Genomic DNA, 17,989 nt, shown 5'->3' with positions numbered 1-17,989 from the left:
GCCTTCGCTCTCTTTCAGAAGGGGTTGGAGATTGACATCAGTAATGTTTTGCGTTCGCCTGAATGGGGTTTTGCCCTTGTGCCATCTGTTGCTTATTAATCTCAGCAGGTATAATAAGACTATTGCTGTGAAGTTATTTGTGAGTGCATTGAAAGAGCCATGCATTAATCCTCCCGTACATGGTTGTCTTCAAGTCTGCTGCGAAAGAGTGAAGGCTGACCTGTCTTTTTCAAGGCTGCACAATACTTTCCACGTAGTTCGGCCATTTGCACCCAATTTGTATCGGTTTAGCGCCAGTGACTGCCGCAATGCGAGGAGGATGAGCTGACCAGGAGACCCCCTCGGGGGCCCCCCGCAAGTGACTGTTTTTGTAATGGTACAACAACGGAACAGCTTACGTTTGAGGAAATTATCGGTCACAGAAACTAACCAACGAAAAGTCTGTGACTGTAATTCACTGTGCAAGGGGATCCCTTGTGTTGGGGTGTTCCAGACTCTGCTAGAAGCAGAAACTGTAAAACAAAAGTCGTAGGCACTATGTGTCCCCCGCTTCCCCACCCCCACCCCCAAAAGTACAGCTATTAAAAAAAAAAGCATACTGTCAAAAGGCCTCTCAAAATATGTTGAAAGACCAATCCAATTTAAAATATTATTGGTCGCTGTCAGGAATTTTTAACGTTATGGGGAGTTTCCAAGCAAAATATTTTTGTTCACTTTCACCTTGGCTCAGAACAAAAACATGTTGATGACAGCAGTGAAAAGGAAATGTCGTTTATTCAGAGAGATGAACAGTTCAACAGAATGTGAGAGAAAATGCAGAAGAGGTGTTTGATCCATCCTTTTTCATTTGTTTGCGGGAGGTGGGCACAGCCAGCGAGGCCCGCGTTAATTACCCATCCCTAATTGCCCTTGAGAAGGTGGCGGTGGGCTGTCACCTTCGGTATATTTCAGAAGGCACTTAAGAGTCAACTGCATTGCTGTGGGTTTAGAAACGCGTAAATGCCAGACCGGTTGAGGAGGGCAGGTTTCCTTCCCTGAAGGACATTGGTGAACTCATTTCATGGTCACCATTACTGACATTTGCTTTGCGTTCCATAATTAGTTGAAGTTGAATTTGCCAGCGACTGTGGTAGGATTTGAATACACCGGGTGACTGGATTACTAGCCCAGTAGCTATGCCCATGTACCTCTAAACACTAAAAAAGAGGACTGCTGTGTTGATTTGGAGGAGTCTGAGTTTAAATGGCAGCCTTGAACAGTATACACTCATACACAATGGCCACTTTTTTAATGGGTGGTTGCTGAGCATCCATAGGTTGCACCCCATGAGACACTGTGCATGTTAAAGGATGGGGCGCATAACACTCCTGGCCCAATCCTTTATGCCCTTTAGTGCACTCCCTTCTGCCTTATGGCAAAACATTATACCGGGGGGTGGGTGTAGTGTTGTGTATATTAATAATGATATAAAGGCACCAATCACTCATGAAGGATTATGCAAACACACTGTGGGACTAATTTATTAATTCTAGGCTCTTGTGAACATATGTACATGGATTGAAAACTTGAAGACGTAAGAGCTGTGTGTGTCTGTGTTCTGTTCCAGGCTGACGAGAAACTGAGGCAATTCCCCCTCAGTCTTACAACAGGCGGACGGGCGGGGGAGAGGGGACACCTGACAGTGGGGGTAACAATAACACCCCAACTTTGTAGATCATTATTGGGGAAGGAGGACTTCAACATTAAAAACAAACACGTGCACCATTCATTCTTAGAATGCCCCATCTGTGGGGTGGCAGAGTGAACCCTTCCATTCAGGCTTTACAGGCTCCACTGGGGCACAGGGTGAGAATGTTTAGAGGGCGGGAGACCCGAAGATTCCTCTACCCCATCTGCAGTGTTAAAACTGAGGGGGGATTGCCTCATTTTCGTGTCGGACTGAGGCAGAACACAGACACACAAAGCTCTTGCGCCTTCCAAGTTTTCTATCCATGTGTGTATATATATGTTCACAAGGAAATTCCTCTTACCCATTTGCATTGTTAAAACTGGGCTTGCAGAGACTTCCGGGTGCGGCGATGACCAGCTGAGTCGCACGTTTCGGCAGCTCCCGGTGAAACAGACTTTTGGGCTCTTGATAGGAGCCCCAACGGCAATTTTGACGGCTAAAAACACTGTGCGGTAAACCAGAAGGGAATCCCCCCTGGACACGGATGAAAAAAGGAGGAGAAAGTGGCCGGATTGCAGTGGATCCTTTAGAACAGCGGCAAGGAAGGCAAGCAAAAACCAAGATGGCGTCGGAAGGTGGCAGTTTAACATGGGGCCCTGAACAACAAGAGTTCTTGAAATGCTGTGTGGAAGAGCTCAAAAAGGAAATGAAGAAAGAGCTGTTGGCCCCGATATTACAGGCGATTGAAGGGCTAAAGGAGGAACAAAAAACCCAGGAGCAGGAGCTTCGGGTCGTGAAGGCAAAGGCAGCCGAGAATGAGGACGACATACAGGGCCTGGTGGTGAAGACAGACACATGAGGCACATCAGAAACGATGTGTGGAAAGGTTGGAGGCACTGGAGAACAACGCAAGGAGGAACAACCTGAGGATTCTTGGTCTTCCTGAAGGTGTGGAGGGAGCGGACGTCGGGGCATATGTGAGCACGATGCTGCACTCGTTAATGGGAGCGGAGGCCCCGGCGGGTCCGTTGGAGGTGGAGGGAGCATACCGAGTGATGGCGCGAGGGCCGAGAGCAGGAGAAATTCCCAGAGCCATAGTGGTGAGATTCCTCCGTTTTAAGGATAGAGAAATGGTCCTTAGATGGGCAAAGAAAACTCGGAGCAGTAAATGGGAGAACGCGGTGATCCGCGTTTATCAAGACTGGAGTGCGGAGGTGGCGAGAAGGAGGGCGAGCTTTAATCGGGCCAAGGCGGTACTTCATAAAAAGAAGATAAAATTTGGAATGCTGCAACCGGCAAGACTGTGGGTCACATATCGAGGGAGGCACCACTACTTTGAGACGGCGGATGAAGCGTGGACTTTTATTGTGGAAGAAAAACTGGAATGAGCGGGTTATTAAAAAGAACGTTTGAACAAAGTGGTGGGGCGAATGTGGGGGGCAAAGAGGGGGGTTAAAAAGGGGGGAAAGAGGAGTTTTATGTACTAATCCTGCGATGTGGTAACTTTTCTCTCTCCCACAGGTGGTGATGGGGGGAGGAGGGGAGGTGGAGGAGATGGGGCGTTGGCCATTGGGGGCGGGGCCAAGGGAGAAGCGCGGGCTTGGTTCCCGCGCTATGATAATCATGGCGGGAATAGAGAAGCAGGAAGGAGGGGGCGTCGCACGGTGCGAGCCGAGGTCACGGGGGGAAGCCGAGGTCGGCCAGAGTTTGCTGACTTCTGGGAGCAACATGGGGGGAGTAATTACGCTAGCGGGGGATCTAGCGGGGGGGGTGGGAGGGGGGGAATTACTGGGTTGCTGCTGTTGGGGAGAGGGGGGAGCTGATATGGGAGGGGATGGGCGGGGGGGCACCGCCTGGGGGAGATACAGCTGCGTGGGAACCGGGTGAGGAGCTGGAAAAAATGATGGCTAATCGACAAGGGGGGGGGGGCGGTAGGAAGCCCCCCAACCCGGCTGATCACGTGGAACGTGAGAGGGCTGAACGGGCCGATAAAGAGGGCACGGGTACTCGCACACCTTAAGAAACTTAAGGCAGATGTGGTTATGTTACAGGAAACGCACCTGAAACTGATAGACCAGGTTAGGCTTCGCAAAGGATGGGTGGGGCAGGTGTTCCATTCGGGGCTAGATGCGAAAAACAGGGGGGTGGCTATATTAGTGGGGAAGCGGGTAATGTTCGAGGCAAAGACTATAGTGGCGGATAACGGGGGCAGATACGTGATGGTGAGTGGCAAACTACAGGGGGAGACGGTGGTTTTGGTAAACGTATATGCCCCGAACTGGGATGATGCCAATTTTATGAGGCGGATGCTAGGACGCATTCCGGACCTAGAGATGGGAAAGCTGATAATGGGGGGAGATTTTAATACGGTGTTGGAACCAGGGCTGGATAGGTCAAAGTCCAGGACTGGAAGGAGGCCGGCAGCAGCCAAGGTACTTAAAGATTTTATGGAGCAGATGGGAGGTGTAGACCCGTGGAGATTTAGCAGACCTAGGAGTAAGGAGTTCTTGTTTTTCTCCTATGTCCACAAAGTTTATTCGCGAATAGACTTTTTTGTGCTGAGAAGGGCGTTGATCCCGAAGGTGAGGGGAACGGAGTATACGGCTATAGCCATTTCGGATCACGCTCCACACTGGGTAGACTTGGAGATAGGGGAGGAAACAGGAGGGCGCCCACCCTGGAGAATGGACATGGGACTAATGGCAGATGAGGGGGTGTGTCTAAGGGTGAGGGGGTGCATTGAAAAGTACTTGGAACTCAATGATAATGGGGAGGTCCAGGTGGGAGTGGTCTGGGAGGCGTTGAAGGCGGTGGTTAGAGGGGAGCTGATATCAATAAGGGCACATAAAGGGAAGCAGGAGAGTAAGGAACGGGAGCGGTTGCTGCAAGAACTTTTGAGGGTGGACAGACAATATGCGGAAGTACCGGAGGAGGGACTGTACAGGGAAAGGCAAAGGCTACATGTAGAATTTGACTTGCTGACTACGGGCACTGCAGAGGCACAATGGAGGAAGGCACAGGGTGTACAGTACGAATATGGGGAGAAGGCGAGCAGGTTGCTGGCACACCAATTGAGGAAAAGGGGAGCAGCGAGGGAAATAGGGGGAGTGAGGGATGAGGAAGGAGAGATGGAGCGGGGAGCGGAGAGAGTGAATGGAGTGTTCAAGACATTTTATAAAAAATTATATGAAGCTCAACCCCCGGATGGGAGGGAGAGAATGATGGGCTTCTTGGATCGGCTGGAATTTCCCAAGGTGGAAGAGCAGGAAAGGGTGGGACTGGGAGCACAGATCGAGGTAGAAGAAGTGGTGAAAGGAATTAGGAGCATGCAGGCGGGAAAGGCCCCGGGACCGGATGGATTCCCAGTCGAATTCTATAGAAAATATGTGGACTTGCTCGCCCCGGTATTGACGAGGACCTTTAATGAGGCAAAGGAAAGGGGACAACTGCCCCCGACTATGTCTGAAGCAACGATATCGCTTCTCTTAAAGAAGGAAAAGGACCCGCTACAATGCGGGTCCTATAGACCTATTTCCCTCCTAAATGTAGATGCCAAGATCCTGGCCAAGGTAATGGCAATGAGAATAGAGGAATGTGTCCCGGGGGTGGTCCACGAGGACCAAACTGGGTTTGTGAAGGGGAGACAGCTGAACACGAATATACGGAGGCTGTTAGGGGTAATGATGATGGCCCCACCAGAGGGGGAAACGGAGATAGTAGTGGCAATGGATGCCGAGAAAGCATTTGATAGAGTGGAGTGGGATTATTTGTGGGAGGTGTTGAGGAGATTTGGTTTTGGAGAGGGGTATGTTAGATGGGTGCAGCTGTTGTATAGGGCCCCAATGGCGAGTGTGGTCATGAATGGACGGGGATCTGCATATTTTCGGCTCCATAGAGGGACAAGGCAGGGATGCCCTCTGTCCCCATTATTGTTTGCACTGGCGATTGAGCCCCTGGCGATAGCGTTGAGGGGTTCCAAGAAGTGGAGGGGAGTACTTAGAGGAGGAGAAGAACACCGGGTATCTTTGTATGCGGACGATTTGCTACTATACGTGGCAGACCCGGCGGAGGGGATGCCAGGAATAATGCGGATACTTGGGGAGTTTGGGGATTTTTCAGGGTATAAATTGAACATGGGGAAAAGTGAGTTGTTTGTGGTGCATCCAGGGGAGCAGAGTAGAGAAATAGAGGACCTACCATTGAGGAAGGTAACAAGGGACTTTCGTTACCTGGGGATCCAGATAGCCAAGAATTGGGGCACATTGCATAGGTTAAATTTAACGCGGTTGGTGGAACAAATGGAGGAGGATTTCAAGAGATAGGATATGGTATCCCTGTCACTGGCAGGGAGGGTGCAGGCGGTTAAGATGGTGGTCCTCCCGAGATTCCTCTTTGTGTTTCAGTGCCTCCCGGTGGTGATCACGAAGGCTTTTTTTAAAAGGATTGAAAAGAGCATCATGGGTTTTGTGTGGGCCGGGAAGACCCCGAGAGTGAGGAAGGGATTCTTACAGCGTAGCAGGGATAGGGGGGGCTGGCACTACCGAGCCTAAGTGAGTATTATTGGGCCGCTAATATTTCAATGGTGAGCAAGTGGATGGGAGAGGAGGAGGGAGCGGCGTGGAAGAGATTAGAGAGGGCGTCCTGTAGGGGGACTAGCCTACAGGCTATGGTGACAGCCCCATTGCCGTTCTCACCGAGGAACTACACCACAAGCCCGGTGGTGGTGGCTACACTGAAGATTTGGGGACAGTGGAGACGGCATAGGGGAAAGACTGGAGCCTTGGGGGGGTCCCCGATAAGAAACAACCATAGGTTTGTCCCGGGGGGAATGGATGGGGGATATGGAATGTGGCAAAGAGCAGGAATAACGTAACTGAAAGATCTGTTTGTGGATGGGAAGTTCGCGAGTCTGGGAGCGCTGACCGAGAAATATGGGTTGCCCCAAGGGAATGCATTCAGGTATATGCAACTGAGGGCTTTTGCGAGGCAACAGGTGAGGGAATTCCCGCAGCTCCCGACACAAGAGGTGCAGGACAGAGTGATCTCAAAGACATGGGTGGGGGATGGTAAGGTGTCAGATATATATAGGGAAATGAGGGACGAAGGGGAGACTATGGTAGATGAACTAAAAGGGAAATGGGAAGAAGAGCTGGGGGAGGAGATCGAGGAGGGGCTGTGGGCAGATGCCCTAAGCAGGGTAAACTCGTCGTCCTCGTGTGCCAGGCTAAGCCTGATTCAGTTTAAGGTATTACACAGGGCGCATATGACTGGAGCACGGCTCAGTAAATTTTTTGGGGTGGAGGATAGGTGTGCGAGGTGCTCGAGAAGCCCAGCGAATCATACCCATATGTTTTGGTCATGCCCGGCACTACAGGGGTTTTGGATGGGGGTGACAAAGGTGCTTTCAAAAGTAGTAGGGGTCCGGGTCGAACCAAGCTGGGGGTTGGCTATATTTGGGGTTGCACAAGAGCCGGGAGTGCAGGAGGCGAGAGAGGCCGATGTTTTGGCCTTTGCGTCCCTAGTAGCCGGCGCAGGATATTGCTAATGTGGAAAGAAGCCAAGCCCCCGGGGGTGGAGACCTGGATAAATGACATGGCGGGGTTTATAAAGCTAGAGCGGATTAAGTTCGTCCTAAGGGGGTCGGCTCAAGGGTTCACCAGGCGGTGGCAACCGTTCGTCGAATACCTCGCAGAAAGATAGATGGAATGGAAAAAAGAAGGCAGCAGCAGTAGCCCAGGATCTGGGGGGAGGAGGGGGGGGGGGGGGGGGGGGGAGGAGGAACCAGAAGGACTCTCAGGGTTGTTAATATATACTGTATAATATGTATAGGTCGTTGCTACAGATAATTATATATTGGACTGTTAAATTATATTTTTGGAGAGCGTTACTTGTGATAAGGCAGTTGCCAATTAGGGTTAGTTTTCATTTTTGTTATTTATTATTTATTCATTTTTTGTTGATAAAATAGGTCATTGCTATTTGTGTTGTTATAATATTGTGTAAAGGATGCACAATGTACTGTGTTGGTTGACCAAAAATTTTCAATAAAGTATTTATAAAAAAAAAACCGGGCTTGCACCTACAAGGTACACGGGACCAAGGACGATCCAGGGAAAGCCCTGGGAAGTGCTGTAAGATTTATACACTTGACGTAATAAATTCCAGCCCTTTGTTCCTCTTTGCTGTGGTATAGACAGGAGGAGGGTTAATTTAAACAGCACTAATCTCTCCCCTCACCTCCCATCTGTAAACAGCAAGGGGTTTTGATTTACTTCCCCCTTTATAAGTCGTGACATATTTCACAACCCCTCACTTTTGGTGTGATCCAATTTCTATTAATAACCCAAGAGCAAACCCGAAGGTTAAGTTTATTTGGACATAATCAAACATTGGAGGAGGATTGCAACGTTGCCTTCTTTGCATTCATACAGTAAAAGAGGGATGGAGAAAAGAAAGATTTACAGGGCAGAGACCATAGAGCAAAGCAATATTGGGTGCGATTTTAGCACAAACCGTCCCAGTGTGGTACCGAGTGGGAGATGCCGCAAACGCCCCATCGCTCAGCCTGGCGAAGCTGTCACCCCTATAAAACTTTAATTGGCCCACTTTTTAATTGGCCAAATGCCTCCGCAGTTAGTGGGGGTTATGGGTGGTCGGTGGGGCAGGCTGGCTGGGGCTGGGGTTGCCCCTGGAACAAAACCACACAGTTCAGGGGTTGGCATGGCGGACCCGCAGGCACTGGACACCCACACTCCCCTCCACCACCCCCACCCCCCTGCCTAGCCCCGGCCACCCCGGCTGATGCTGCCCCCCCCCCCCCCCCCGTAGCTCTCCCACCCCCTCCAGGAACTGGTGCAACAGCCCCAGTGCCCCTGGGTCCTGTGCCTGTGAGCGAAGATGGTCTTTGCAGCAGCCCTTCCTACAGGTTCCCTTTTTAAAAAAGAGGTACTAATCAGTGCCCAGATGACCACTTGCTGGGGAGGGGTTAGATCACTGGGAGCTGTTAGTTAGGGTGTCACTCTCATTAAGTATATGGAGATAGAGCTTAAGTGATGATTATTGGTTTCTCACCACGCTACGGCGGGATCCTGATTTTGCCAAGGGAAGCGGGCCAGTTAGAGTGGCCCCTTCTCATTTCTGGCCTCTCTGCGATTTAACGGCCTTGTTGCGCTCTTGCTTAAGCGCAAAATAGCCACAAAATCGCACCCATTGTTTGAACTGGGTTCCAGAGTCTAGAATCAAAGTCCAATGAGGTATTCCGTCAGAGGTCATTAGGCTAAACAATGCTGCATAATTTACTTTTCTGGTGGAGTTGACATCACACAATGAGATAAACAGGCCAAGATTAATCAGTCTTTTAGGTGATGGTACAGATGTTCCAGCAGAAGCAATGTAGATTTAGCCAGGTATTCAATCTGGGCAAAGCCCCATTTTCTGTGAAACTGCTGGTAGGATGGTAAACAGCAGACTGAGATTTTGCAGTACAGCAAGACAGTGTCACTGGCTACGCCAGCTAGAGGTCTATGTGACATGACTCCCTCCCCTCCACATTGTCTTTGACAAGGGACGTGTGTCCCTACTCTGGGTCCCAAGATGGTTAAATGTCTGAATCATTAAGGCTTGAAAGGGGCCCTTTATCCTCGCAGACCAGCAGACTCTGGTTGGCCAGCCTGGGTTATGAAATGCAGGTGGCCTTTGTATAGGTCTTTTTGAATTTGGTCTGAGCTGCCCATAATGTGTTGTTGGCGGCTCTTCAGAGATAACGAGATGCAAGTTTCTTTGATACTGCCAGGTAGTTCCTTTAGTTCAAGGGTCACAGATAGTCATAGATTTAGCCATTTTAAAACGTTTTTATCCAGTTTTTAAAAATGTATAAATAGCCATGAGGACATCTATTTTTATCTTATAGAAATATACAGACTGAGAGGTCTTACAGCTGTATCTGGGGAATGGTGATTTTCCAGGCACAGTGAAAGGATAATCTACTATTAAACCTGCTATTCCCAATCTTGTCACCAGCCCATCGGTAGGATAGAGTGTTTCACAACAGGATGCTCCATCCGACAGAAGCCACTTACTGTTGTTCTGCCTGTTTTCTGCCAGTATAGAACAGCAATCAGGCTACCCACAGCTGAGAATCTTGAAGGTTGAGACACTGCTATAAAGTTAAAACTGATGGATAAAATCATATGCTTGAACTATTCTCCAGGTCGCCTCCTGTTTGCTGGTTACAATGATTATACCATCAATGTATGGGATGTATTGAAGGGAACACGAGTGTCAATTCTGTTTGGACATGAGAATCGAGTCAGCACTTTGCGAGTTTCCCCGGACGGCACTGCTTTCTGCTCAGGATCGTGGGATCATACCCTGAGGGTTGGTGTATTTTTTATTATTTATTGCATGAATTGTTGTGCACCGCATCTTATGTGTTATTGAATGGCAGAACAGACAAGCAGAGCTGAATGACCTACTGAGATTCATACAAATGTAATAAATAATGTACGTAGACATAGAACATACAGTGCAGAAGGAGGCCATTCGGCCCATCAAGTCTGCACCGACCCATTTAAGCTCTCACTTCCCCCTTATCCCCCTAACTCAATAATCCCTCCTACCCTTTTTGGACACTTAGGGCAATTTATCATGGCCAATCCACCTAACCTGCACGTCTTTGGACTGTGGGAGGAAACCGGAGCACCCGGAGGAAACCCACGCAGACACGGGGAGAAGGTGCAGACTCCGCACAGACAGTGACCCAGCGGGGAATCGAACCTGGGACCCTGGCGCTGTGAAGCAACAGTGCTAACCACTTGTGTTACCATGCATTTTCTCACCCAGCCTCAGGTCTAATGATGTTGAACATGAAGGTTTTGCTGCCTTGCACTCGAGGGAAAGCCCAGCACAAAGTCTCCTACCCCCTTCCTCAAATGCCCCACTTGTATTAAAACACTGCCTCCAAGGACTGACTACCCACAATATACAACGAGGAGCGGTTCAAGGCACAGAGAGGCAGTTGAGAGATTAGTACCTGAGAAACTGTCAACATGCACCAGGCAGCAAATCAAAGTTACTGCTGGTGTCACTATTTATCATCGAGTCAGCCATTTGAGTCTGGTAATGGGGTAGTTGAGAGTTCAACTAACCCACACATGCAGGCCGTAATTGTGATCTGCATATTACTGACACTGACACAAGGTCCACACTGAGATTGATAAATTTTCAGATGATCTCAGTATTACGCAGCACACATGCAATCCAATCGCTTCAAGGTTGTGCTCTTGACTTCTGAACAGATGTACGCATTTTCCAATGTTGCCGAATCTCTATCACTTCATAAACAAGGCTGATTGCGCCCAACAGGGTCTGGATAGCGTTCAATCCTTTGAAGGAGATTGTTACATAATGGAATAAAGTTGACCGTGTACTTATAAATAATCTTTATTATTGTCACAAGTAGGCTTACATTAACACCGCAGTGAAGTTAGTAGGAAAAGCCCCTAGTCGCCACATTCCGGCACATGTTCGGGTACACTGAGGGAGAATTCAGAATGTCCAATTCACCTAACAGTACGTCTTTCAGGACTTGTAGGAGGAAACCAGAGCATCTGGAGGAAACCCAGGCAGACACAGGGAGAACGTGCAGACTCCGCACAGACAGTGACCCAAGTGGGAATCGAACCCGGGACCCTGGCGCTGTGAATAAACAGTGCTAACCACTGTGCTACCGGGCAGCATTGTAGCATTGTGGATAGCACAATTGCTTCACAGCTCCAGGGTCCCAGGTTTGATTACGGCTTGGGTCACTGTCTGTGCGGAGTCTGCACATCCTCCCCGTGTGTGCGTGGGTTTCCTCCGGGTGCTCCGGTTTCCTCCCACAGTCCAAAGATGTGCAGGTTAGGTGGATTGGCCATGATAAATTGCCCTTAGTGTCCAAAATTGCCCTTAGTGTTGGGTGGGGTTACTGGGTTATGGGGATAGGGTGGAGGTGTTGACCTTGGGTAGGATGCTCTTTCCAACAGCCGGTGCAGACTCGATGGGCCGAATGGCCTCCTTCTGCACTGTAAATTCTATGATAAATTCTACCATGCCGCCCATCTTCAACTACAGCTGCTCACTTTCATTTTTTTAAATAAATTTTGGGTACCAAATTATTTTTTTTTCCAATTAAGGGCCGATTTAGCGTGGCCAATCCGCCTACCCTGCACATCTTCTTGGGTTGTAGGGGTGAGACCCACGCAGACACGGGAGAGCTGTTCATCTTCTGTAACAACTCTTCCCTTGTATAATTGAGTTGGAAAGGTAGGTTGGCACTCATGAGCATCAATTGGCGAGGATAGTTTTGTTGATTTGTAACGTCTAAAAATGTAACTCTCAAACCACTGAGAAGGCCTTGGATAATTCCAGGCTTTGGGCCTAGCTACCTTTTTTTTTAGACAAAGGTTTGTTTGGTTTGCTCACTGTGATGCTGAAGTGAACACTAATATATCTGAATAAAGGTACTGACTATTAATTGCTAGAATACTAATCACTCCATTCCGCACATTAGGAGGACAAGCACATACTTACACTGGTGACAATGTCAAAGTGGAAGCTCTGTCACAGAAGCTTTCTACTTCAATACAAAGCCCCAGCAACACAAAATGAGAGGGAAAAAAATCAACACTGGAGTTTCTGGAGGGGGCGAGTGAGAGCACTTGTGGTTGGCCTGGTAGAGTGAAGCACCGCTCACAGCCAGAAGTGGAGTGGAGACTCGAGGGAGAATGTTGTGGGTTTCTGAAGGGAGCAGAGGTTGGACAGAGTGGGGAAAACGGATAGAGGTGGAATATTAAAAAGGGAACAACAATTTTTTTTAAACTATCAAGGCACCAAAAGAATTTTAATTTTCTTCCTCTATTGCATGGTGTGGCCATCAGGGTTCTGACAGTGGCCCATAAGACATTTTGTTGACTGTTGTCCACGTGCAGGGTTGCCACATTCTGCTGATTTCCTTTCACGTAGCTTTTTTCCTGTCGGTATGATTGAAGTGATACACGCGTAAAGCAAGGACACGTGAAATGAAGTGTGCGATGAATGTGCACAATATTGACTGTGAGAGCCGTATGCTCCCACTGCGTCCAATCAAGTGAAAATATTTATTTTGTTGAAGTTGATGACAGTTCTATTAATATATGAATGATTAAACATTTTCTATAACTTGTTATGAAATATTCAGTGTGTAGTAAATGTATTCAATCTTATTCAAGGGTCATAGTGACCCACAGATATAGGCGAGACCACTCATGCAGCCCACTCACTAGCCTAAGTTGCCCATTACTGCTCTAATGTGTCGATTGGTTGGTGATGTCACCTGGTTAGCATGAATCAATCTGATTGGTCCGTAGCACAATTTGATTTGAAGGAATCAATAACATTAAAGAGTTACAATGGTATCATGCTTTTTCAATATTACAGACTTGCAGGCACAAAGCTTAATTATATCTTTGCTGACCATATGCTACTAGTAATCCAATTTTGGTAAATGTACTGTGAATTAACTCAATTTATGTTCAAATCAAGAAAACGTAGTCTGAATGTGACCACAGTATGATAACTTGGAGCAGAGGAAAAAAAATCAACACTTGTGTTTCTGGAGAGGGCGAGTGAAAGTACTGACAAGTCAATTACAAAACTGTTTATACATTTTTTTCCCCCAAACCCTTAGAGCAGATTGTAATCTCGACCACCCATAGTTTGTAATACACCAGAGTATTTGATTAGACTACCACCTTGTAATCCTTTCCAAGCGTAAATTATTCTCTTTTAATAGCTGTGGTTGTATAGTGCAGAGTCATTGGCCGAAACTTTCTGGCCTTTCCTGCCAGCGATCCCGCCGATGATGACCCCCCCCCCCCCCCAGCTGCAGGTTCCCCAGCGGCGGAGGGTGTGAACAAAGAGTTAACAGTGGCAGGACCAGGAGATCCTGCCACTAGCAAATGGCAAACCACCTCCATCTCCGTTAGGGTGGGGGTGGGAGCGTGTAAAATCCCACCCACTATATATCCCAAGGGGGAAGATTTCCGCTCTGTGCCAGACTAGTGAAATTATAAATCCAATCTGTACAAACAGGCTTATGATTTTGCTGAAGTAAGCACAGGAAGGCAATCTCCCCCATGAACGTCAAATATCTCAAAATGCAGGAATTGTCCCAAATACCTTCACCAACACGAGTGAGGACATTAGCAGCATTGACCAATAAAACTGAATTTGCCTTTGTTCTGTTTTGCAGATTTGGGCTTAAGGTTTCTTAAACTTGATCATCCAATTCGGAGTGAAGATTCCACCCTGGGAGTTCTTGGCTACGCTGTATGACAGCCCAACCCCTAATCTTGTGTCTGTTTTAGGAAATGTGCAAATATTTTGGGATTGTGACATATAACCGAGTCTGTAGTGACTATATAATTATTTAAGAATCCTAGAAGGAGATTAGGTAATTACAAATTTGGTACCATAATTCAGTTGAACTTGTAGCAAAACAAAATGTTTAGAAATAGATGCTGCCTTTTCCAAATGCCGATCAGTGATGGGGTTCCTCCACTTTCTAATAATGTTTCCATTTGTATATTATTTTATATGCACGTTGACATTAAAACGTTCATGTTTTCAAGTTTGATACCCCATTCCGTTTGAGAAAAATTACGACTTAAGCAAATAACCTCCAAATCAGAATTAGTAATAGTGTATGTTTGTAATGCTTCTTTTAGTCAAAATGGTGGCCATAAAGGGGAGAGACTCACTGGAGGTTTGTTACAAAGCACTGTTTGTGTTCTATGTTTAAAGAATAATTACAAGTGAAAACCTACGGTGTGACAGTGAATGGACGAGATAATGAAAAGTGTAGAGAATTGATTTAGGCTAGTTCATCTAAACTACATATAATCTGCAATTTTAATTGGGCTCAATAGGTGCAGTAATTATGAGTGGCAAACTTCTCCTTTGTTTAAAGCTCAGCATGCCCATTTTGCCAGCGTACTTTTGTTTTTGATACACAGAATTGTATAATAATGTTCAATAGCAGATGACAAACCTGGAGTAGGTCTGTGGACAATGACTGTTTGAGAACTTCACATACAACAGTGAGAGAGAAGCTCGTCAAAAATTGTTGTTTAAAGTGGTAAATTGTAAAATTCAATTAATGTAATCCAATGCAGTAGATTTAAATGCACTGTGAACTTTTGAAGAATTTAATTCACTTGGTAAGAAGCGCAATATTATATTATAACATTACTGGGATCTAGGCAAAAAAGTAAGGCTTTCAGACTCGCTGTAGAGTCTTTGTTAAAGCACCTCTTTTCTGTAGGTTCAGCTATGATTTTAGTTTTGTTTTCTGTACTTGTTTTGTGTATACTTCCAACAGTTCTTTTGGTGAACACTTGTGTAAATCTTTTGAAATGTACCAAAAATTAATAAATGGCACATATTAATATTTTAAATAATGCCAGATGTTTTGACTTTTACAGCTCAGACCCTAATTGGCTATTAAAAACAGGGGGGGGGGGGGGGGGAGTGGCACGGTGGCGCAATGGTTAGCACTGCTGCCTGCGGTGCCGAGGACCCAGCTTCGATCCGGCCCCACGTCACTGTCCGTGTGGAGTTTGCACCATCTCCCCATGTCCGCGTGGGTCTCACCCCCACAACCCAAAGATGTGCAGGTTAGGTGGATTGGCCATGCTAAATTGCCCCTTAATTGGAAAAAAAAAATAATTGGGTACTCCAAATTTAGAAATAAAAAACAACAGGGAACGGGATACTTACTCCACACCGTGGGATTTTTAATCCATTTAAAATAAATAAGGTGATAACTTTTGTCAAAACACCCAGGATTTTCACGTTGGTCCTTTCATTTGTTTATTTCGAAAGAGTAGACAGAGGAATTCTTCCAACTTACTGCATTACCGGGTGAATTCCTGATTAACAGAGCTCGCTCAGTACTGACCTAAAATCCAGGACATTGTTCAGAAAGAGCTTCAATCCCAAACAAAGAGATATATTAGCAGAGGTGAGTTATCCTGATGGGTCCCTTCTTCTGAAAGCTACTGTGAAACAAATTCTAGTGCAGAAATAGACCAGTCAATTAGAAATATTTGAAGCTGAATGATAGTTTATTCTTTCTCTTAATATTACGTAAATCAAATGGGGAAAAATCTTTTATTGCGGAGATCTTTTAAACTGAGAACTCCACGTTTCAAAGATATATTTTCCAAGGAGCACTCAGTGTCATCTTCGGTGGTCAGTGGGCATGACAGTAACTGGATTGGACTTAGATGATATTATATACTTTATTGTTTCTTTATCGTTTCATTTTATATTTTTAATTAATGTGTTCATGGGATGTGGGCATCATTGGCAGGGCCAGCAATTATTGCCCATCCCTACTGCCATCCTCTAGAAGGTAATGGGGAGTTGCTACTTTGAACCATTGAAATCCATGTGGTGCAGGTACACTCACAGTGCTGTTAGTGTTCCAGGAATTTGACCCAGCAACGATGAAGTTCCAAGTTCAGGATGGTGTGCAGCTTAGAGGGAACTTGATGGTGGTGGTATTCCCTTGTACCTGCTGTCCTTGTTCTTCTAGGTCAAGGATCCCCAACCTGCGTTCCCCAGAACCTAGGCTTTCAGCAGGATCCTCCCAGGGAATCCCTGGGAGGCCAGGCTCATTTGTAAAATTTGAAACATTCTGTGGAGCTGCTTGTCCAATCAGAGGCTGGCTTTTGGAGAAGACAACCTCTGATTGAATGAGCTGGGAAGAGCACAAAGCTCAAATCTTCATGTCAAGGCGAGCGTGGACAGCGGAGTGATGGGGAGAGCAGAACTCGGAGCAGGCCTCTGGACAGAACACAATGCAGAATTTGGAGCGGGATGACTGTGTGTGAGAGGGGTGTGTGTGTGTGTGTGAGAAAGAGGATGATGTTAGGACTAAGTTCATCCAGAAAACAATTTAAACCATTTTTTAAAAATTGCTTTTATTTCCAGTGTGTGCAACTTGGGGTTGGGTAGAACTTGTCTCCTCACCAATTGTTAACCACCATTTTGTTTCTTGATTTATCCTCCAAATAACTGCAGTTGACATTTTCTTCACAAAACCGTGACATTTTGCGAACAAAATAAGCATTACTCTTCATTTTACTTTTGGAGGTTCCTGCATCCACACCAATGCCCAGCCCCCAATTATTCACTGCTTCGGTGCATTGCTGAGTGTGTGCTGCACTTCCAGAGGTGTTGCCTTTTGGAAACGTTAAACCGTGATTCTTGACAGCTCCCTTAGGTAAGTGTCAAAGAAACCATGGCAGTATTTTGAAGAATATCAGAGGGCTTTCCCTGGTGACCTGGCCAATATTTATTCCTCAACTAACATCACCAAAACATTCTGGGGATTACCTTGAACCAGAAACTGAACTAGATCAGTCATATAAATACTCTAGTTATAGGAGTAGGTTAGAGACTCGGAATTTTGAGACAAGTAACTCATCACCTGATCCCCAAAGCGTGTCCTCTATCTATAAGGCATATGGATATGATGGAGACACTCCACTTGCCTGGCTCCAACAATATTCTAAGCTCAACACCATCCAGGACTCATCCAAAGCAGAGGGCAGTAGAGCAGAGCTGCTGATTGGCTGTTGCGGGGGAAATTTTCATACGCCGTTGTGCTCACCCTAACTTGAAGGTGTACCTGAGCAAGAAACCCTCGCTGTTCAAGTGAAGACAAGCATCCAGCAGAGGGCAGTTGAGTGGAGCTGCTGATTGGGTGTTGCGGGGGAAATTTGTATACTCCGTTGTGCTCACCCTAACTTGAAGGTGTACCTGAGCAAGAGACCCTAGCTGTTCAAGTGAAGATGAGCATCCAGCAGAGGGCAGTAGAGAGGAGCTGCTGATAGGCTGTTGCGGGGGAAATTTGCATACGCCATTGTGCTCACCCTAACTTCAAGGTGTACCTGAGCAAGAGACCCTAGCTGTTCAAGTGAAGACAAGCATCCAGCAGAGGGCAGTAGAGCGGAGCTGCTGATTGGCTGTTGCGGGGGAAATTTGCATATGCTGTTGTGCTCACCCTAACTTGAAGGTGTACCTGAGCAAGAGACCCTAGTTGTTCAAGTGAAGACAAGCATCCAGCAGAGGGCAGTAAAGCGGAGCTGTTGATTGGCTGTTGCGGGGGAAATTTGCATACGCTGTTGTGCTCACCCTAACTTGAAGGTGTACCTGAGCAAGAGACCCTAGTTGTTCAAGTGAAGACAAGCATCCAGCAGAGGGCAGTAAAGCGGAGCTGTTGATTGGCTGTTGGGG

General features: G+C 46.9%; 1 protein-coding gene across 1 annotated transcript in view; it reads left to right on the top strand.

Moving 5' to 3' along the window:
- The window catches only part of gnb5b (guanine nucleotide binding protein (G protein), beta 5b), a 138,916-nt gene extending 123,772 nt beyond the window's left edge, over nt 1-15,144 (top strand). Inside the window, exons 10-11 of the mRNA XM_072470644.1 lie at nt 9,879-10,045; nt 13,938-15,144. Coding sequence (XP_072326745.1) covers nt 9,879-10,045; nt 13,938-13,949 — 179 coding nt within the window. The 3' untranslated portion in view covers nt 13,950-15,144. The remainder of the gene's footprint in view (nt 1-9,878; nt 10,046-13,937) is intronic.
- The last annotated feature ends 2,845 nt before the right edge of the window (nt 15,145-17,989 follow it).

The sequence above is a fragment of the Scyliorhinus torazame genome, chromosome 12, assembly GCF_047496885.1.
Source record: "Scyliorhinus torazame isolate Kashiwa2021f chromosome 12, sScyTor2.1, whole genome shotgun sequence".
Taxonomy (NCBI): domain Eukaryota; kingdom Metazoa; phylum Chordata; class Chondrichthyes; order Carcharhiniformes; family Scyliorhinidae; genus Scyliorhinus; species Scyliorhinus torazame.
This window is presented reverse-complemented; position numbering and strand designations above follow the sequence as displayed.